Source organism: Cuculus canorus, chromosome 1, assembly GCF_017976375.1.
Source record: "Cuculus canorus isolate bCucCan1 chromosome 1, bCucCan1.pri, whole genome shotgun sequence".
Taxonomy (NCBI): domain Eukaryota; kingdom Metazoa; phylum Chordata; class Aves; order Cuculiformes; family Cuculidae; genus Cuculus; species Cuculus canorus.
The window spans coordinates 156617263-156639151 of record NC_071401.1 but is presented as its reverse complement, the minus strand read 5'-3'; the positions used below and the strand labels follow the sequence as shown (position 1 = coordinate 156639151).

General features: G+C 38.9%; 1 protein-coding gene across 13 annotated transcripts in view; it reads left to right on the top strand.

Moving 5' to 3' along the window:
• The window catches only part of ATF7IP (activating transcription factor 7 interacting protein), a 102941-nt gene that overhangs the window by 53379 nt on the left and 27673 nt on the right, over positions 1–21889 (top strand). For 11 of the 13 annotated variants that reach the window (XM_054085672.1, XM_009556594.2, XM_054085680.1 and 8 more), the window contains 8 exons: positions 10204–10278; positions 12557–12702; positions 13815–13952; positions 15806–15871; positions 16443–16516; positions 17023–17111; positions 18419–19048; positions 20643–20710. In XM_054085672.1, coding sequence (XP_053941647.1) covers positions 10204–10278; positions 12557–12702; positions 13815–13952; positions 15806–15871; positions 16443–16516; positions 17023–17111; positions 18419–19048; positions 20643–20710 — 1286 coding nt within the window. The remainder of the gene's footprint in view (positions 1–10203; positions 10279–12556; positions 12703–13814; positions 13953–15805; positions 15872–16442; positions 16517–17022; positions 17112–18418; positions 19049–20642; positions 20711–21889) is intronic. The other 2 variants (XM_054085689.1, XM_054085586.1) reach the window with 1 other exon arrangement.

Below are 21889 nucleotides of genomic sequence, written 5' to 3'. Positions count from 1 at the left end.
ATATAGACTTTGGAAACTGAGGTAGTGTGGTGGGTGTAATAAGAGGAAAGATGAGTAGTTGGCAGACATGGAACAGGAAGATTTGTGGAAAGAGCAATGTTTTGTTTACAGTTCTTGAGGGGAAGAAAGGATTTCAGCTTTCTGTAACATGCAGATAAACAGTACCAATGAAAACATGCTGGTAATCCAGGCATGCCTCCAATCCTGTTTGTTGCAGATTTCTTTTTTTCACCAAAAGACAGTGTTGGAAAGGTTTAATGAAAAACACAAGTCATGTATGATTTTCATGCCATATAGCTTTTATTTAACTCGTAATGGTTTTAATCTAACTTCTATCTGATGGTTGTGCCAACTGGTTAACATTGAAAGCTTTAAGTGTAAGAAGCTGGTACTTCAGTTTCTTCCTGTAGTTTGCAGAGAATTCTTTTTATGTGAAATTGAATGTATGTCCCCTATAGACATTCAGTTTTGTTAAACATATTTATTGTTTTGACATAGGGCAGTCATTGCCATCCTCTAGCACTTCTGAAAATTAAACAGATGAATAGTTTACAGATAAATTGATGCTGCTGTTTTACGTGTAATTAAGAAAGCTGTTGTTTCAAATTATCTTTTTTTATTACTTTTCTTATCTTTCTTCTTTCTTTCTTCTCCCCCCTGTATAGTGTTTTATGAAACCATGACCATGCTAACCCAAATGCATTTAGACATGCTTGGCTGGGTAGGAATTCCATAGATTCAGGCATCTTTCAGTGTCTAGAAGGGTAATAATCACAGTTTCTCTACTCGTGTTTTGCTAATGATGAAACTGTGTCTTTTGCTAATGTGTGGTGGCATTCTGAGTCTTCAGTCTTTAAACAACTAGAGAAAGAATATGTCTCTTCAGCCATGTTTCAGACTTATGAAATCACAGCATGTTCTGCCTTGGAAGGGACCTGCAAGGATCATCAAGTCCAACTCTGATCCCTGCACAGGACAACCCCAACATTCACACCATGTTTCTTAGGGTGTTGTCCAAATGTCTCCTGAATACTGTCAGTCTTGGTACCATGACTACTTCCCTGGGGAGCCTGTGCCAGTGCTTTACCACCCTCCGAGTGGAGAGCCTTTTCCCAATATCTAACCTGAACCTCCCCTGGCACATCTTCATGCCACTCCCTTGGTTCCTGTCGTTGGTTGTTCAAGGCAAGAGAGGGCTGCTCCTCCTCTCCTTGTGAGGAAGCTGTAGACCGTGATAAGATCTTCCCTAAGTCTCCTTCAGGCTGAACAGACCAAGTGACTTCAGCCACTCCTTATTCAGCTTCCCTTCTAGACCCTCCACCAACTTTGTGTCCCTCCTCTGGGCATTCTCCAGTAGCTTGATATCCTTTTTATACTGTGGCACCCAAAACTGCCCACACTACTCAAGGTGAGACTCTTCCTTCTTTTCAAGTATTTACTTTTAAATTTATGCCAGTTAAACAAATAAAAGGTTGGCTTCGTAGTTCCTTCTAAGGATCTTATTTGGATGTTAGGTATGGCACTGAGATTGCAACAGTTATACTATAGTTGTGCAATTCAAGTTGTCCAGAAACTATTTGGAAGTTGGGGGTGGCAGGGAGAAAGAACCTTCTGTTTTCTTGTGTCAGAATTGTAGGATGTCAAGTCTCTTTTGTCCAGCAATATTTTTTTCATATTTTCAGTTTTGGTGACAGGACAAATTTTTTTTTAATATCTTATTTATTGGCTATGGCAGTTTACCTTTCACAGTTGTGTGGCTGTAACTGAGACTGTTCATGAAGTGAAAACTGGTCACCGTAATGTATGTTTTGTATTTAACCAGCAGTCACCCGTTACTTTGTGCATTCGAAGCTTCATAAAGCTTGACCATCAAGTTGCAGAAAAGGGAATTTATTTTTTTGCTAAATGGGACATTCTTCAAGCAAATCTTGGGGACCCATTTTGTACTAAATTTAACATGGTATTAAGAACAAAACAAATTGCGGTCCTTTCATCATATTCATTATTTCCACAACAAAGATAATGGTAGACATTGCAGGGGCAGGAAACAGTCAGAAGAGAAAACAGGTAGAGTTATCTTAGAAGATTAACTTTTGGAAAGATTCTGTGAGAATTAAATCAGTGGCGATGATATTGAGGTCATTTGAAGGTGCTATATTGGAGTCAGAGGTGTAAACTGCTCAATTAAAAAGCACAGACAGGAAACCAGCATGCCCAAACGACGACATAAAGAATGGTACTGGAAGACTTTCTTCAAGTGCACAAATTCTATTAATCTTTTCTCAAGTAGAATTAGTAAATATAATTGGCTGTGTTGGTACTTAAGATTTTTGTAGTGGAAGATCCTGTGTTGCAAAACCTTGGAGCTCTTTGGGCAAGTATGCAAGCACGAGACAAGGAAGACATGGCTGATGTATTTGAATTCTTTTGGATATCCAAACACAAGTTACTTCTTACCAAGAACTTCCTGAAGCTGATCGGTCATTCCATGAGATGGAACATCCTTGTGGAGTAAATAACCATTGGAAGAATGGAAAGTAAATCTACAGTGATCTGTTCCTGAGACTGTGCTGTGCAACAGAATTAATAATTTACCCAAAATGAAGGGTGACCAGCAAGGTGGCAGTTCGATAACGATGCTATGAAGAGCTGCAGAACAGTTTTACACTGCTGAGTGACCAGGGTAGAAAAATGACAGATGATACTCATTATGGTTAACTACAAAGTGGTACAGATGAGTAAAAAAATGTTCATAACTTGATAGGAAGACAGAACTGACTCTCCACTAAGGAACGATTTTCTGTCATTACAGTAGGCAGTTCTGTGAAATCATTGATATAGTAGCAGTTGAAGAAAGCAAATAAAGAATGCTGGGTGTAAATTAAGAAATTGAGCAAAACTTCACTGTGGGACATGAAGTTCTTAGATTGTTTGTGGAATTCTGTTTCCTTCCTCCTCCCCATATCAAAGATATCACAAAATTGGAAAATGAGCATGAATAAGCATCAGTGAAGATGATGGAATTGCAGAGTAATTTTAATTCAACCCTCTGGCGTTTATTCCGATCCTGTACTTGAAGCAAGTCCAGTTAAATCAGATAGCTCATGGACCTTGGCAGTTTACTTTTGTGTATCTCCAAGGATGGATGCAGTGTATCTTCTGGAGTAGCCCAATACTTAACCAACCTCAACAGTGAAAAACTTCATGCTTAATTGGAATCTTCTGTCTTCCAGCTTGTGTCCGTTCGCCTCCTGACCTGTTGCTGTTCATCTTAAAGTGTAATGGCTTCATCTTCACTCTCCTCTCCCATTATGTAATGGAAGGCAGTGATACAATCAAGTCTTCACTTGTTAAAGCTCAGCAAAACCAATTCTGTAATCTGTTCCTCAAATACCATGTATTTCATTCCCTTCACCTTTCTGGTGACTCTGCTGCGTGTGCTGTGGTTTTCTGTGTTTTGTCAGTGCTTTTCTAGTACAGAGGATCCAAAAACCGGACATGGTACTCCAGATGGTCATTTCTCAACCACTGCTAAAATCGCCTCCCTCCCTTATCCTGCTGGACAGATTTCTTGTCAATACAACCTGAAATGCTACTGAATGTATTTCACACTGCTAAATAGCATTCAATTTGTTTTCAAGCAGAAATCAAAACCCTGTTCTACAAAGTAACGTTCTAGCCATTTTTCCAGCCTGCCAGTGTGCCTGTGAATAGCAGCAGTCACACTTCTTTTGATGCAGCCCAGAATACGGTTGGCTTTCTGGGCTGCAAGTGCACATTGCCAGCTCATGTTGAACTTCTCATCAGCCAGCATTCTCAAGTCCTCCTGCTCAGGCTTAATCCGTTCTCCACCCTGCCTCTATTTTTGCTTGGAATTCCCCTGACCCCTCAGGTACAGGACCTTGAACTTCGCCCTGTTGAACTACATGAGATTCACACGGGCCCACCTCTCAAGCCTGTCAAGGTATCTCTTCCCTCAAGCGTGTCAACCATACCAGAGTGCTTGGTGTCATTGGCAGCCCTGCTGAGGGTGCCCTCAATCCCACTGTCTATATTGCTGACAAAGATGTTGAGCAGCACCAGTCCCAATACCAACACCTGCCACTCATTACTGGTCTCCACTTGGACACTGAACCATTGACCACAACTCAAAGTGCAACCATGCAGCCAATTCCTTATCCAGCAAGTGGTCCATCCATCAAATCCATATCTCTCCAATTTAGAGACAAGGACGTTGTGTAGGACAATGTCAAGTGTTTTGCACAAGTCCAGGTAGATGAGGTCAGTTTTCTTCTACCCACCAGCACTGTAACCCTGTCGTAGAAGGCCACCAAATTTGTAAGGCCCAGTTTGCCCTTTGTGAAGCCATGTTGGCTCTTGCCAGTCATCTCTTTCTTTTCCATGTGCTCAGAGTTCCCAGCAGGAAACTTCTTGAAGGGTTTTAATACGGAAGTCTCAAGGTGACTGTAGGTGAAACTGCTCTTGACCTCCATATTCCAGACCAATTCTTCCTTGTTTGTGAATAACAACCCCAACAGAGCATCTCTCCTACTTGACTCATCAATTGCCTTTGTCAAGAAATTGTCAGCACACTCAAGAAACCACCTGGATTATGCCTAGTTCGCATAACCCCTCCAGTTAAACTACACCGATAAGTCAGTCCCAAGGCCTGCCATTGTGTGAGGTGGCTGACTCCTTGATCTGTAGTGAGCACCTACAACAATATCGTGTGTGTTGCTTTGCCTTCTTCTCTTTGCCCACAAGCACCTAACTGGCTCATCACCTGTCCCATGGCAAAGCTGGGGGCATTCCCCTGCATAAAGCGCAACCCCTCTTCACCCTTTCCAGCCTGTCTGTCCTGAAGAGACTATGTTCATCTGTTGCAGCGCTGTGGTAATTTCAGCTATGCCACCATCTCTCTCTAGTCCAAATGAAGCCATAATTGTGCAGTTGTATAGGCAATAGTAATTCCTTGTTTCTTTTGCTGTATTCATTTGTTTACAGATACTTGGGATTACGAACCCTGAGTCACGATGCTTTCACAAAGGACAAGCAAGCACGTTCCCTGTCATGCTGGTCCCCAGACGTTTTCTCGCTGCCTGTCATATCTCTGCTTGAGATTATGACAGACATTCCCTACCATGCCTAGTTTCAGGTCTTCCTCATTAGATTAGCGAACCTGCTTGCAGAATTCTTGTTCACCTTTGTCATGGATTCGGTCCCTGCTTACTAATTCTCGATCATCAGAGATTACCACAGCCAAAGGTGTGAAAACCTTGCTTGTAACACCAATTATTCAGCCAAGTGTTGATCTTCTGAATGCATGCACTCTTACTAGAGCTTTTTTGTTTCCGTTCTGTGGGACTGTTAGTGATAACACCAGCTTGGGCCCTGGTGCCCTTCACCTTTTCTGTCGCTCTTGGTATGCTTAGAATAGCTTTGAGCAGTATTGTTAGTGCGTATGTGGATAAGCAGCCAGAGGTAATAGTCTGAGGACCAGATGAGCCTTGGTAGCCTCTTTGCAACATTGGGCATTCAGGCCCTCAGCAAGCACTGCTGTCTTGAGGCACCAATGCTGGTTGCTGGGTGCGGAGTACCTCCTGTGAGAGGGAGACCCTGATGACTATCACCAGTCTGTTATGCAGGTGGTTGGTTCAGACTCAGCTGGCTGTGATGTGTCTTAATAGAAGATTTTCCTCTTAGTGTGTTCCATCAGTTCTGTACCTGGTCAGTAACTGCAGATTTGCAGATAGAGAGGGAGCCTTCGTTCTGTTGCTGAAAGTCACAAACTTCTTACTGTCTCTGTTTGTTACTATTTTGAATACAGCCTCTAGCTGTCCCTGTTTCCTAGCACTGTGAGGCTTGGGGCTTTTGTCTGCACGGGGTTATAGTTAATCCCCTTTTTGTCTTTTCTTCACAGTTAGCTCATTTCTACAGCTTATTCAGCTTCTGACTCAGATCAGAGAGAGAGCTTTTAGACATGGATGAACTGTTTATTAATAGAGTTTGATCTTTCAGCCTGAAAAAGAGAGATGGAAGAGAGAAGTGAGAAAGATTTGTACATAGTATATGGTATGAAGAATGGATGTTTGATGTCTCTTCCTCCACAAGAATCTCAAATATCAAATGGAGGAAAGGAAAAAAGTGAGACGTGGGATCAAGGCATGGAAGAAGAGATGGATCCTCCATGCGGAGAACTGTGGAGCTCCTTGTTAGAAAAAGTATGACTGCTGGAAGTTTACTTACCTTCATCTTCTGTGGAAGATGAATTTTTTTGAGGGCAATCAAGCACAGAAAACCTGAGTCTCTTTCTTCTACCAGAAATTTTTCAGAAAACTAGGGAAGTTTTCTGGGAATATGTAACTATGTGGGTTTTTCTCCTCCTTTATACTCTTCCCCTGCTTGATTGTCTGTTGTTGACATGAAAGTGTTGGAGACAAGATCCTGGATTCAGTGAACTGTTAATTTTACCTAGTGCAGCTGTTGCTGTGTTCTTTTCTCTTACCTAATCTGTACACTCTCAAGTTTGATAAGCTAAGGGTGTCTACCAATGCAAACCTGAAGTCTTTCTGCCTCAGAATTGCTAGCACTTCAGAGTGCATTCTAGACGCCTTGATTCTAGGCTTCTTTACAACAATGGTATTTCATGCCCTCCAGGGATAGTTTGAAGGAGAACTTAGTTGTTACTGGTCTTTAAGGGAGTCTGAAGTCAAGCAGCAACCCGAACTACAACCTTTAAAGAATAAAGAATACAGTCAACGTTTGAAAGAATACAGCTTGCCTTCTAGAAAGTAGTGTTTGAAGAGAACTTCAGAGCCTGTAAAGGCAGATAAACAACTGAACATGAACTTTTGTTCCTGTGTTTTGACAGAACTGACTGACAAAATTCTTGAGTTCATAAGCAGGAAAATATGTTGTGCTTAAATGGCATCAGTGAAACCACTTTTCTGCAGTAGTATTTGTAGTTCTGTTTTTTACTTGAGACAGGGGTAATGGAGGGCTTTCAGAGAGTAGGTGCAAAAATATTTCAGCATTTGGGAAACAAATGTTATACTGGAAAGCTTAAAAGAAGATAAGTTTTGCTCATGCAGTAGAAGACTAAGGTCTATAATATCTGCAAATGGGAGCTGAATATTTAGTGGAAGAAGGGTTTCTTCAGTGTAGCAAATAAAGACACGACTGCGACGTTTTTGATCCACTGGATTTTGCAAACCAGAAATCAGCCACACTTCTGTCCAACAGACTTTGGATGACCGTTTACTGGATGTTGGATTCATCTGTTACAAGCTTTTAAGTCAATGAAATATTTTTTTCAACTAAATATGTGGTGATAACTAACTAGAGAAGGGAGTGCTGTGCTTTGTGTGTGAGTCATTTCACTTTTTTTTTTAATATGTATTTTGTAATAGGCAGGAGGAATTGTGACCAAATAGAGTAGTTCAGATTGAGAGGGACCTCAAGAGACCTCTAGACAAGTCTTCTGTTCAGAGCAGGGTTAGCTGTGAGATTAGACAAGGTAGCTCAGAACTTTATCCAGTTAGGACTTGAAAAGTAGTACTGATGAAGACTGAAAGACCTGTTCCAGTGAATCTCTTCATACTGGAAACTTTTATCTTACTATCTTTTGGAATCTCTTGTTTCTGCTTGTTTCACATGCTGTCTCTTATCCTTCCTCATGCACCTTTACAATGAGTCTGTCCATCTTCTCAAAAGCCACTTTTGAGAAAAAAGTACTGGAAAGCTGGTTTGAAGTCACTGTTAAGCCTTGTTTTCTCCATGCTGAATAAATCCTGCTCCCTCAACCTCTCTTGCAGGTCATGTTCTCCAACCCCTCAGCAGTCTCTTGCTCCTTACCAAGGAGTGGCATAATGAGTGCCAAGTAAAGGGCAAAACCATGTAGGATATACTGGCTTTGTTCCTGCAAATGCAGTTGAGAATGCCATGGACCTGCTTTGCTGCCAAGGCTCGCTGTTGACTCATGGTTTGTTTGCTGTCTATGTGAGTCCTCAAAGCAGGGCTGCTCCCCAGCCATGCAGGCCCTAGCCTGTGTCATTGCAAGAGTTCTCCCTTCCTAGGTGCAGAACTTCTGTATTTGTCCTTGTTGAATAACATTAAACATTGGTCATCCCATTTCTCCAGCTTGTTTGGGTTATGACAGTTCTATTGAAAGCATGTGACTGTGATTTCTTCCTAAACAAAAATAGTCAAATCTTGTCATATTTCATGGCAAAATTCTATATTTCTGTTGTTATAATAAGTTTTGGGTAGAGTTTGATCGAGGATTCACTACTTAGAAAGGCCGTGCTGTGCTTTTGTGCACAGACAGCAGTTGAAAGTACATCAGTTCTACTCAGTCTATAAGGAGAATGTTGCAGTTACAGGATTATGCAATAGTGAGTGGTATGACTGCAGTCCACTAACTTGCAAATCCTATTCAGATGCTCTTAGGCTTATTCATAGTTTTTATTTCCATTTAGATATATATTTTGGCAGAGCTGACATCCAAATATGCATCCAATCAGTTACTAAGCAGATCTAAATGTTTTGTATTAAAAGGTATTTTCAGCTGTTCAGTGACAGGCAGATGCCTAGTGAAAAGAAAAAAAAAGTAAACAACTTTCTGTTGAGATCCACAGAAAATAGAGAGACTTACTAGGATGACTGTGTGGTTAAATACAGTGATAACTTAATGGTATCACCAAATTATTTTTTAAAGGATTGCATTCATTGTTTCTGCCTTTCTAGCATCGGGATAACAAGATCACAGCTTATTGGTGAAAAATAAGCCGATAGCCAGTTGTAAAATTATCTCCACGTTATGGTTCAAACCTTATATACTAGAGAGGTTTAGTTATGCGTCATGTTTAAACCACTTCCGGTTAAACAAGCTAGATCTTTTCACCATGGTGGAAGTTTATAAGGAAAGCACTTACTATTCCCTGAAATTATTTTGTTCTGTGCACAGAATTCAAAGCTCAACTTTGAAACTTATAACGTACTTTAAAGACATTCTAGATATGTGTATCTTTCCATGGAATATTTATATCTTTCAGTTGAGTATTAGATTCTGTGAGTTGTGGGAAAAGTACCCTTGAGCTTAATGACTCCTTTAGATTCTTAGTTAAATGAGTTCTGTTTTACTGATACAGATAAACGTGATGTATTTGTTAAGTCTTAAAAAGCAGGTGGCATTGACACTATGCCATTTTATTTTCTTATAAGTAGATCTGATTGGGTTTGAAGAGTTTGTGGTATGAATATTATTTAAGGCATAAATTAACAAAATGAAATATCTCATAATTTCAGATTTTTGTTTTCTAATTCCTTCCTTTTTCAGATTTATTAGACAAGTCATTTTAAATCATTCACATGTTCTTACCAATAGAAGTAAAATTCCGAGTTAAGAGAGCATTAAGCAAGTCTTTGCAGCAAGAACTTTCTGTAAAAAAAGCTAGTAAAATGCTGTGTGGAAATTGGAGAAATACAGATCAAGATGTGCGTACTTGTACAGTGCTGCCTTGTTCTATTACATAGATTGTAATCTTAATAGTTTTACGTTGTAGCTAGCAAGATAGAAGTTGGCAGATACAGCCATGATGGGAGGTCATGGAACATACAATAAAAGTTTTCAGCAAGTGTCAGCATTCTTCTTTTTAACTTGTGTGCATTTGGAGGTCTTATTTCAGATTTTTCTTTAAGAATTCCCTAAACTGTATGATTTTAAATGACTAAACTTAAACCATGCTACTTTGTATTAGGAAGAAACTTGAAATGGAGATTCACATTTGTTAATAAAAGAGGAATCTAGGCCTCTTCTGCTACAAAGATTATAGGTGAATTTGGGTGAATTTGCCAGCTGTAAATAGAGAAACGTGTTAGTATTTTGCTTCTGAAATTTTTCTACTTTTTCCCTAGGTGAAAATTAAGCTAAAATAATTTATTGAGAACTTTACATTAAAAATAGATCGTTTCATTTCAGAATTATTATTTCATTTCATTGTATGGTAGTTCAAACTTTTTGCTCTGACGTTATCCTCTGATTTTTTTCATACCTGGGTTCCCTCTGTGTCACACTTATTTATCTTGCCTTCTCCAAGGTGTTTTTTTGTAAATATTGTAAGTTCACTAGCCAAAATAGGACTCTTATGTGAGACTTTGTAGGTCAGCATAAGAAAGACATGAAGCTTTTTCTTCTGTTTACAGAAGAGGTGGAAAAGACAAGAGAGAAGAGTGAAGAGAAAGAAGAGGCCCTTAAAGAAGAAAAACACACAGAGATAAGTACGTAATGTTAAAGCTGTTCTGCTTCCCTGGTGGCACGTGGTTAGAAACACAGAATTGTTGATGTTGGATGAGACCTTTGGAGATTTTCTAGTCCAAACTCCCTGCCTCAAAACCAGATCAACTAGAGCAGTTTGCTCAGAAACATTGTCCAGACAGATCTTGAATATCTCCACAGAGACTCCACTGCCTTTCCAGTGTTCCAATTCCAGTGTTTGACCACCCTCATGGTGAAAAAGTTTTGATGTTTTTTTAATGGAATTTCCTGTATTTCAGTTCACATTCATTTTTCTTATCCTTTCATGGGTACTGACTAAGAGTCTTGGTCTGTCTTTTCCACTCTCCATCCATTTGCTAATTTATACACTTAATAAAATCTCCCTTAACTGCCTTCCCCGGCTGAACAATGCCAGCTGTCATTTCCTCATATGATAGATGCTCCAGTCTATAAAAAATCTTGTGGCCCTACACTGGACTCCCTCCAGCATACTCACATCTTTCTTGTATTTAGAAAACCAAAACTGGACACAAGACAAGGGTCAGTCTCACAGTGCCGATTAGAGGGGAGTAATTATCTCCATCAGCCTGCTGAATATACTCTTCCTTGGGCGGCCAAGGATATTGTTGGCCTTCTTTGTCAAAAGGACACATTGCTGGCTCATTCTCCAGTTGATGTGCGTGAAGACCACCAGGGCCTTTTCTGTAAACCTGCTTTCCAGCAAGTCGGTTTCCAGTGTGTGGGATTGGGATTGATTCCTATGCAGTGTAAGACTGCATTTCCTTTTACTGAATTTCATGAGGTTCCCATTTGCCTATTTCTCCAGCTTGTCAAGGTGACTGAATGGCAGTATAACCATGGTAGTGTAGCCACCGCTCCTTCCAGTTTGGTATCTGAGGTATCTAGGCCATTAATGAGGATGTTAGTATTGCTACCAGTACCATCAGTTGGTGTATAGCGATAGTGATGAGCTCCAGCTGGACTTTATGCTACTAATTACAGCTCTTGGAGCCCAGCAGTTGAGCCAGTCCATTTATCTAGGCCATACGTCATGAGTTTTTGTCTGAGGATGTTTTGGGTGTCTAAAGGTAAGATAAATAGCATCAAATTCCCCCCCTTCATCCACCAAGCCAGTTGTCTCGTCATAGAAGGCTATCAGGCTGATGAAGCATGATTCCCCTTGATAAATCCATTCTGATTATTCCCCAACACCTTCTTAATATGTTTAGAGATGACTTCTAGAACTACTTGCTCCATACCATTCCCAGGGATTAAGGTTAGGCTGACCATTCTGTGACTCCCTGGGTACTTCTTGCCTTTCTTGAAGATTAGAAGAAAGCAAATGTTGCTCCTATCCTCAGCAACCTTCTGCTATTGCCACAATGTTTCAGAGGTCGAGAGTGGCCTTGCAGTCACTTCAGCCATCTCCTTTGGCACTTGTGAGGGTGTCCCTCTGACTTGGGTATCCAGTTTGTTTAAATGTTATCTCAGTGCTCCTCCACTGAGAGCAAATCTGCCTTTGCTCCAGACTGTCCCATTGGTCTCAGGAAGCAGGCATTGTTCAAGGCAAGTTTTCTCATTAGAGTCTGAGGCAAAGAAGACATCATTCTTGTGTCCTTTGTCCCTTGCTCTCCTGCCTCGTTCAGCCAGGGGGATGTACCTTCCCTAGTTTTACTGCTAGTGTACTGGAAGAAGCCCTTCTTTGTTGCCCTTCGTGCCTCTCACAAGAATCTGCTTAAGGTGAGCTTTGGCTTTCCTATCCCCGTTCCCACCCACACGGTGCCTTTATCTTGCTCACAGGTCACCTGTCCCTAGCAGATGGGCACCTCCACTTCCTGCAGGCAGGAACAGCTCATGTTTAGCCAGTTCAGAAACTTCACTGAGCACAGCTCCCAGCCCCATATCTTCAGTGAGGGCACTGAGGCAAATCTGTCATTATCCTGTACCTGGGCAGGCAGGGTGGGAGCTGCTGTCCTGGTGCTTCCAGCCTTTCTCATCATGGGAGTTTGTTTCCCATCTGGAAAAGCTCAGGCTCTGACTGTACTTTATTTCATACGGCTGGGGGTTGCAGTTCTAGTTGGTTCTTTCCATGGAGACGAAAGGGGCTATTGTTCTGCTTTGATGTCATAAAACATTTTGTTTCTCCAAAGGCATTCTTACTTGTTCACAGTGTAAAAGCTTAAACTGGGGACAAATGAAGCTTCATGATAATCAGCGGCATTCTGCCAATATGTCTTTTTTCAAAGATTCCTTACAAGCAGTTGTATCTAATTGTTCCAGGTGAAGTGTCAAGAAGAAAACGTTCTAAATCTGAGGACATTGACAGTGTTCATTCTAAACGTCGTCGGTACATGGGAGAAGATTATGAAGCTGAGCTCCAAGTAAAAATAACAGCCAGAAAGGATACTGACCAAAAATTACAAAAGGTAGAACGGAGGTGCAGAGCACAGATGGTAAATGTGTGCCTGTCATTTGTCTGACCGTCCTTGAATCATTTCCTACGTGCTCCCAAACCCCTGAAACGCTTTCTTTGCTTTATGGTTGAAAATTCAACATAATTCAAATAACAAAAGTGGCTTAGTTCATATAAAGTCTTATAGACCCTTTCTTTTAAGAAGAGAGCAAGCACAGTTTGAAAACTATGCTGCAATAATATCGTTTCTTTAAACTTAGGCTCACAATTTTATTTTCTTACCTGAGAAGTGAAAAGGAAGGTCAGTTTTATTGTGTGCCTAGCTTTAAAGAAAGTCTCCAAACATGCATGCAATCAGCATAGTATTCTGCAGTTTTTTAGAGAGCTGTTAATTGCCTGGTTGCACCACTGGCATGTAAAGAAACCTGTGGTCATGAAGAAAAAATTATGCCTTGCTTCTATTAATTAGTTAGCTAGTGCATGTTGTAATTTTGTTAATGTAGGGTGCAGAAAGCTGAACTGTGTATGTTGCTTGTTTATTTTTGTTTCCTGAGGGGAATTTTTGCACTGCAGTAGGTGTAAAAAAAAAAAATAAGTCTAACAAGTAAACTTTGCGGAAATCAGTCTCTACTTTTTCCATTTTTAGCTTCATCAAGAAAAGCAACATGGGGTATTTCTGCTAAGGGAAAATCTCAGAAATTGTTTTGTTAAATGTCTTTAGTTTCCATTCTTTGAATACCAGTGTCCCTCTCAAGAACAGAAAAGTAAGAGGAAAAATTAATTTGTCTAAACATAGCACTTTATGAAAATATGTTCTGTTCTTAAGGTTCTTTTTATATTTAATAAAGTTTTATATATTTCTCATACTGCAGTGAAGTGAATGTCTTGAATTAATGGCAAAGAGGGACCATTTGTATTTGCCAGAATAGATGTAGAAACTTCTCTTAGCTGGGCGACCACCTGCTTATCAGTGACTACAGATTTATTTGATTGACAGGGCAGAAACATTGCCATTGTTCTGTTTGTAGCAGGGTACTAGTTAAGAGTTGAGAATATTTTTCTAGATAGTCTGCCAAATTCTAGGACTGCATTGTTATTTTTATTTTCTTAATAATAACTTTGCAGATTATCCAGAGACTGTTAGAAGAAAAACTTAGTGCTTTACAGTGTGCTGTATTTGACAAGACTCTGGCGGACTTGAAAACCCGAATAGAGAAAGTAGAATGTAACAAGAGGCATAAAACTGTGCTTACTGAACTACAGGTGAGTGTTTGTGTGTTGAACTGCATACTAAAGTCAAATTAAAAATAAATTCTTCAATATTTAGTAGTAAGTCTCCTGTAGTTGCCAGTAGGGAAGCCATTTTGACTTCACACAGAGAAGAGGGGTGGGGATGAGCAAGCAAGTACTGATGTTGCTTTTGAGTTATAAAATTCTGTTTCCCTACTCAGAAGAAGAAAGCAACCAATTAATCATCAAAAAACCCAAAGCAAATCTTCCTTTTGGCAGACTGATTCATTAGCTGTTAGTAAACTACTTTTCCGCTGTTCTGTTGCAATTTGACATTCTTCAAATAAATGAAGTATGAAAATATCTAATGCCTCTATGAAGCCAGAAATCTACTTAAAAATGAAAAGGTGCAGAAAGGAGGCGACAGTAGCACTGGCCTTTGTAGAATGTTCAAACAAAGGAACATCCCGTGATACTTATCCTTGTTATTTCCCCAGAAACTAAGTAATTATGTTCTAGCCAGGAAACCAATAGTTAGTGTTGAATGCGGTATGCTTTCTTCCATTCTTTGTAGAAATTATGTACATAGTGGTGAGGTGAGGACCATCACAAAAATCGGAAGAATTTTGAATGACAAGACAATTAAAAGCTTACATCATAACAAATTCAAACAAAGACCATATTACTTTTAAAATAAAAAGTTTCAAGTTTGCTAGACAACTTTGTGCTACATAACTTCCTCTTTGCCTCCCTAGATGTTTTATCACTTTCAGTATACTTACCAGTGTCTTTAGTGACCAGCTACAGTATCAAATTAATAATGTTGTATAAGGCTGTGAATCTGCTGATGTTAATACACTTGCAATCTAAGCTTACACAGTTTTATTACATAAAGTGCTTCAAAAGACATCCGTGTTGCAAAAGAAATTGAAATATAAATGTAATTAAAGGCAGACTGTAATTGTAGCCTATTATGTTGCTTTATAAATATGTAAAAGATATGAGGTTTCCAAATGAACCAACTCCTTTTAGGTAAGAAGTACTGAAATTATGGTATATGAAATTCACCAATTTTTTAAAAACTTGCATTCTTCTAGTGCTAACCTAGTGTTTTCAGAAGTTTGTAAAAAGATTTTAACTCTTCTTTCTGGGCTCCCCACCCCCAGAAAAAAAAAGAAAAGAGAAATTACCTGCTTAGAGCAAGTGGCACAGCTGCTGCTTCCAGAGTTAAGTCAGTGATCAGAACAGTAACCTAGGCAGGGTAAATTAGGATCTTGTAATGCTGAGGTAATTACAGAAGGGAGGGACACCAAATAGTATAACGAGGTAAGCACTAAAAGCAGAAGACGAGATGCAAGAATGATGTTTAAGAGGACAATGAACCTGACACCGGAACATCAAATAGAGCAGAAAAACTGACAGTAAGGTGTGCGTGATATGTAGTGTATTAGTGAGAGGGACAAATAGGATAAATGAGGGAAGAGTATATAATATGAGAGGCAAACGAGTGTATTTTTCAGTATGGTTTATATATAAGGCATTAAAACAGTCCAGTGCTTTCAGTTGCCTTCATTAATGTAGAATATCGTGTGAACCTCTGCAAGATGGATTCTGTTTGTGCAATTGTGAGTAGAAAGGAAAAGAATTCAACTTGTCTTTTAAGATACCTAGATTGTGATAGATGTGTGTGTCTTTCTGCTGCTCTGAAGTAATATAGTTGTACTGTATTTCAGGGAAGGATAACTTTCCATGATGCGACAATAGCCTTTGACTTGATGTCTAAATTATATGTCTTTTATTTTGTATAATTTCTTTGATGGTTCTTGGGGAAGATATTTATGGATTGGTTTGTTTCATTTTGTTTTTTTTTTCTTCTTCCCATTTAGGCTAGAATTGCTAGATTGACAAAGCGATTTGGAGCAGCAAGGGAGGACTTGAAGAAAAGACAGGAAGTAAGAGCTGAATTTGTTTTCTTTGTTTTTCTGAGTTAGCCTAAACCTCATGTTGAAAAATGAAGAAATTTTATATGCAGAAAGATGTGACCTGGTTGTTCAGTGGTGTTCACAAAGTAGGTTTGTCTTGTTTGGTTCAAGGCAGCGATATGAAGGAATAGTAAATCTGAGGTACTTCAGTTTGAAGAGTATGGAGTAAGAGTGAATCCCAGTACCTTGATTTTGGGGGTGGAGAGGGGAGAGTAGAAGAATGAATACAAAAAACAATACTTCTCTGTGTCAAGAATTAATATTTTGGATTAATGCTATGAAGAAGTGGAAGCTATAAAAGTCTGTTAACGTTCAAGAAGAAATTTTGATTCTTGTGCTATAAATCCTGACAGCAAGAGACTTGTAAAAGGGAGGATGGAAGAGGGGAAGGCAGGTAGGACCTAGGACGTTGTGGGGCATGGTAAAATATGTCAAGTTCTTCTGCAGTGTTGGCTCCAGAAAATTTAGATCTCACACAGAAATGAAGTAATATGAAATACAATGAAAGTGTAATTTTATACGGTTTGGGTTTTTTTTTCAGGATACACCAGCTGAACCTCAGTCTCCAGTGAAAGCAGCAGCTGACACTGCAAACACAAACAATGCAACATATCGGTAAGCAAACCACGTCACTGTGACTGTGTTAAAATTTACAATAGGACACCTAAGATACTTAATGTAATGAATAAGCCTGTATTTTCTTTTTTTTTTTAATTAAAGCACTTTTTCTTCATTGCTCTTCAATAGTAAAATTTAATATTTTTTTTTCGGAAAAGTCATAAGTGGATGTTATTGATGCATTCTTAGGTAAACTGAGATGGGTGTTGCTTCAGTGGTTAAAAAATAGTGGGTAAAAATGAAAGTTTAATTTCAAGGAAGGGAAAATTCCCATGGTGGAAGGCAAACTTGGTACAAGCACTTGAAAATTTACCTGAAATTCTGCATTTTTTTCATAGGGGAAAATCTAAATTTTATTTGCATGGAAGCAGGAGATAAATGGTTTCAGAAGATCTCAGTGAACATGTTAACTGTAAAGTCAAGGGTTTTTTCATCATTGTATTATGCCTAATTATACGCTGTGTGTCTCATTGAGAAATGCTAAATGGAACTTCATTCCATAGAAATGTTGGCACGGTGAGGCAGATGCTGGAGCTGAAGCGGAATGTGGGAGATAACACACCAGCAACTTTTCAAGCCCCTTTAAATTCAAGTAAGAAACTACCTGTGGACTACACACAATTCTTAAAAGTTTTATTGCTTTCTATTAAATAAGTAACTAACTGAACAGACCAAGACTGTGTTTTATGACTACTTTTTCTGACATGAAAAATCATTATTTTTAGCTCCCTACCATGTTCTCAGTTTATATTTTTGTGTAGTGTGCTTACCAGGTAAGGGAAAAAATGTGTTGATTTGGCCAACCAGCACATGTGGTTCAGTAGATGCTTCAGTAGACAGCTCGCTGGGTATGGCAGCAAAACTTGCAATCTCTCAGTTGCTGAGAAGTGAAACACTTGGCTCAGGCCATGTCATGCTGCTGTCTTCCCTTCTAAGTGTTAATTTAGTTAAATAGGGAAGTTGAGTAGGGAGCTAAAGAAAGCCGTAAGACTTATTTCTTAAGGGAATCAAGTTAAAAATGGAATTCGTAGATTAGAGTTGTATAGGGAATGCAGAATGAAAACCAACATTATTTGCATTAATTGCAGTCACGCCATCCCTGGTTTTAAAAGTAGATTGCCTAATGTTGAACACTGAGTCCTTTCCACAAAACCATATCATAGCAGGCATGTACTGGCTTTCAGTAGTGTATTATGCTTCTGAATTTTAGATTTAATCCTGAAATTTTGTTACATTAAAGCAAGTATCAGCTCTGACACTTTACTCCTTGGTTTCCATATAACCTTCTGGATACAAGGTCCTATCAATACAAAGCAAGTTATCCATCACTGACTTGGTTTTCTTTCTTGTGTTTTTCGGAAGGAGCAGTTGGTCTACCAAGTCTATAACAAGTTTTTAAAATGCTATATTTCATGTGTTTTCAACAGTTAAATCTTGCAGCTTTCTTCATGCCTGTTTGCGTTGTATTTCTTTGTATATCTTATTTTTTTGCCATTTTTATATAGTTTTCAAACAGAAATACAGAACTGACTGTATCTTTAACTAGGCCATTGAATAATAGAGTTTGCAACAGAGAAAATATCTGTAGCCTTTCTTTGCAAATTGTATAATGCATTTTTCATAAAATCGTAGAATGTTTTGGTTTGGAAAAGACCTTTAAAGATAATCTAGTCCAACCATTCTGCAGTAGGCCAGGGCATTTCTCACTAAATCAGGTTGCTCAAAGCTTCGTACAGCCTAACTTTGAACACGTAAAATGACAGGGCATTCATAATTTCACCAGACAATCTGTTACAGTGTCTCACCACTCTCGTTGTAAATTGTTTGATTGTTGTGTTGGGGTGATATTCCCACTTGGCTCAGATACTTAATTTTTTATTGTTTTTTTCATTGATGTAGCGCCAGCTTCCAGTCTTGCTGCTCCTCCAACAGCTGTCAGTGGCCATCCTAAGCCGCAGACTCCAGTGACCTCTACCACCTCTTTGACGACAACTGTTCTTCCCGTACCTAACACAGCTACAGTTGTAGGCACTAACCAAGTGCCCAGTGGCAGCACTCAGTCAGTGTCTGTCTCATTGCAGTCTTTGCCCGTAATCTTGCATGTACCTGTTGCAGTTTCATCCCAGCATCAGCTACTGCAGAGCCACACTGGGACTTTGGTCACTAACCAACAATCAGGCAGCGTTGAATTTATATCTGTACAAGGCCCATCTTCAGTTGGTAGCCTTACCAAAACTGCAGTGTCTTTGGCATCAACTAAACCAAATAACAGCCCATCTGTGCCCAGTCCTGGTACTCAAAGGAACCCTCCAGCCAGTGCTGGGTCAGTAGGCACAGCGTTGGCAGTACAGGCTGTTTCCACTGCACATCCTGTTGCCCAGGCCACAAGGACTTCTTTGCCTACAGTGGGTACTTCAGGACTCTATAGTGCTGCCAGCAGTCGAACCCCTCTACAGATGAAGATTCCTCTCTCTGCATTTAGTACTACACCTTCTATTGAACCACCCACTGTTACAGCGCCCAGAGTTGGTAAGTTATCCTTGAGTGTTGACACTGGGAAAGGAAAATAATTGTCAAAGGGAGGCAGAAAACTTTGCTTCTGTGGAGATTTGTTTATTAGTGTATTTTACTGAGATGTTCCTTCTGGGTTATCTCTGTCAAAATTGTCAAGATCAAAATTGCCTGTGTCGTAGATGTGCTCCAGCCATTGTTGAAAATCATCTCTCCTTGGAAGGAGTCAGCCATGTGACTCTGTAAGCTTTGTTTTATTTAGAACTTGGTTTATATCATTCCTAGCATGAAATTCGACCGTTAGCAGCTTGGTACTTATTTTTAATACAGCCTCTCAAAATTAATCTGACTGCCTTTCTAAGCAAGGACATGCTGAAAGGAAAGTATAATCATTAACTTAATTTTCAGAACACTTGGAAGTAAACAAAATGGGGGAGAAAAGTGCAACTGATTACTAACCTAGTTCCAAAGAGGTACATTTATTGTATTTAAAATAGTCTTTGAACACAATGAGTGTTCAAATATGGTATCTAGACAAACTATTTTTAAATGCTCTCTCTCCATCTTTGGCCATGCCGTGATGGTTCTCTGGGCTTCTGATTTTACCTGCCTTGCAAATTGTTTTCTAACAGGTATTTATTCTAACAAGATTTCTAAATGAGTTGGAATTATAGCTGGTTTCTTATTGGCACAATATGATGTTAAAATGAATGTCAATTCTTGACATCAGAACTAGTTTTATTTCATTTTTCCATCTCCTCAGTTACTTATGTTAAAATACACCTTCCATAGAGTTTGACAGTTATATGCCTCATATTGACTTTTATCTCTAAAGCTAATAAAATGATTTAATACAACATAAAAATGATTGTGACATGTCAGGTACAGTAACCAAAGGAAGGGCCTATGTGTCCAAAAACATCTCATTTTCTGCAGTTCACATAGCCTTAGTGTATACCCTAGTAGTTTCCTACACAGAATTAAAATGCTGCTTTGAGCCAGCAGTGTTGCTCATAAGCACTAGTTAAAAGGAGTAAGAAGGGAGAGTTTGGATTTAAATGTGTACATCAAATATTCAAGCAACTTCTGATCAAGCTGCAAGCATAGATATATTTGCTGAGCTAGTAAAGATAGTCTCCATGCACAGATGAGTTATGTATCTTGCAGTTATGTATACAATATGGTTAATGTAGTTTAACCATCCATTGTTCAGTCAATTTCTTGCACAGAAATGTTGAAAAATTGTGATTGTTCTCAGTTCAGTATCTTGTCGTTTACATACCGAGGCAGGAGAAGTGACAATTGCGCTTTGTCCTCTGGTAACTGTGCACCAAAATATTTTGACTACACTGTCAGACTTTCAAGGAAGGAAACGTGTACTGCTTCTAGGCTGGAAAGTGCCATTTTGCTTTTCTGTGTCTTCTGTTCCATCTGAAAAATGGTAGTAATCCAACTTGAATACATATAATTGAAAATTAGGACTGAAAAATGTTAGATGTGCCACATACTGAATGTTTAGTATTAAACAAATATTGCCTCCAAATTTGCATAATGGATAGCAGTATTTGGTACTGATCAGATGCTGCAAATGAACAATTTTTTGACCCTTCAGAAAACCAGACAAGCAGGCCACCAGTTGATGCTTCTGCAAACAAGCGAACTGCTGAGGGAACAACACAGGTAAGTTGTTGATTATATTTCTACATAAAATTCTAAAGTTACAATCCACAGGAGAAAAGTTCTTTACCTTTTTTGCTCATAATGAAACAATTGTTGTTTGTTTTGTGCTATCCTTTCTGTCCATTTGTATTTTTCTTCTTCTGATCAAGAGTATTACTTGGAGCACAAGCCTACTGATAATCTTTTTACAAGTTTTCTGATAGGGTTTGAGTAAGTAGGTTATACAACAGAGCTAACATACGAAAGAAAATCCTGCCCAGTTTTTGTCTGAAGGGCTTGAACTTTAAGCTACAAATATTTAGTGAATTATTGCAGCACTTTCATTTCCATGCTAATGCAGAAGTTAATAAGAATTGGGGTTCTGATATTTCATTGCCATATGTCATAGAAAAAAAAAAAAACGGAAAAGAAACTTCAGGATTAACTACTTGGTGATAAAGGAGAACTTGTAGTACTTCTGGATTCCTCATTAACTTGAACTTGCCTTGAAATTTAAACGTTGACATTAAGCTATTGAAATTTTTTTGTAATTTTATTTCTGCATACTGATGTTTCACAAGGCACCTCATATTTACACTGCTGATGATTGGAAATCATTTTATTAAGGGGAATAGAATTAATTTCTTCTAGCCAAAATTTCCACATTTAATAGTGTTTCAAGATACGGTTAAATCCGAATTGTATTTCAAAGCAAGAGGAAAATACACTGGACAATATTCTCTTTTTGCACTGTCACAGAAATAGCCTGGCAAAGATATTGCAGAGTATAAAGTGTGCCTCACTCTACCCTTTTATTGTTTGATAAAGATTGGTTGTTTGAAACTTCATTTTTCAAAGATACCTGTGGATTATAGCTATTAAAGCATTGTCAGTACTTGATATGTAGTATTGGTACCAGATATGGATGACAGACAATTTTAATATTTAATGTTAAATATAAGATGTATTTTTTGGAATTTTTCTTTTTTGGTGGAGCCTGAAACCCGGAAAAGATTTTGGAAAAAGATGTTGTGTGTGATAGTGGTATTTAACAATGGAAGGTGAGGAAATAAATGACACGTGGTGCTTTCCGGTTTTCAGTCTTATGTTATAGCGTATGTTTCTAGGTTTGCTTTCAGTCAAATCAGTTAAAGCATGTGTAATGCCATGGTTGATAAAGAAGGACCTGAAGCATTTTAA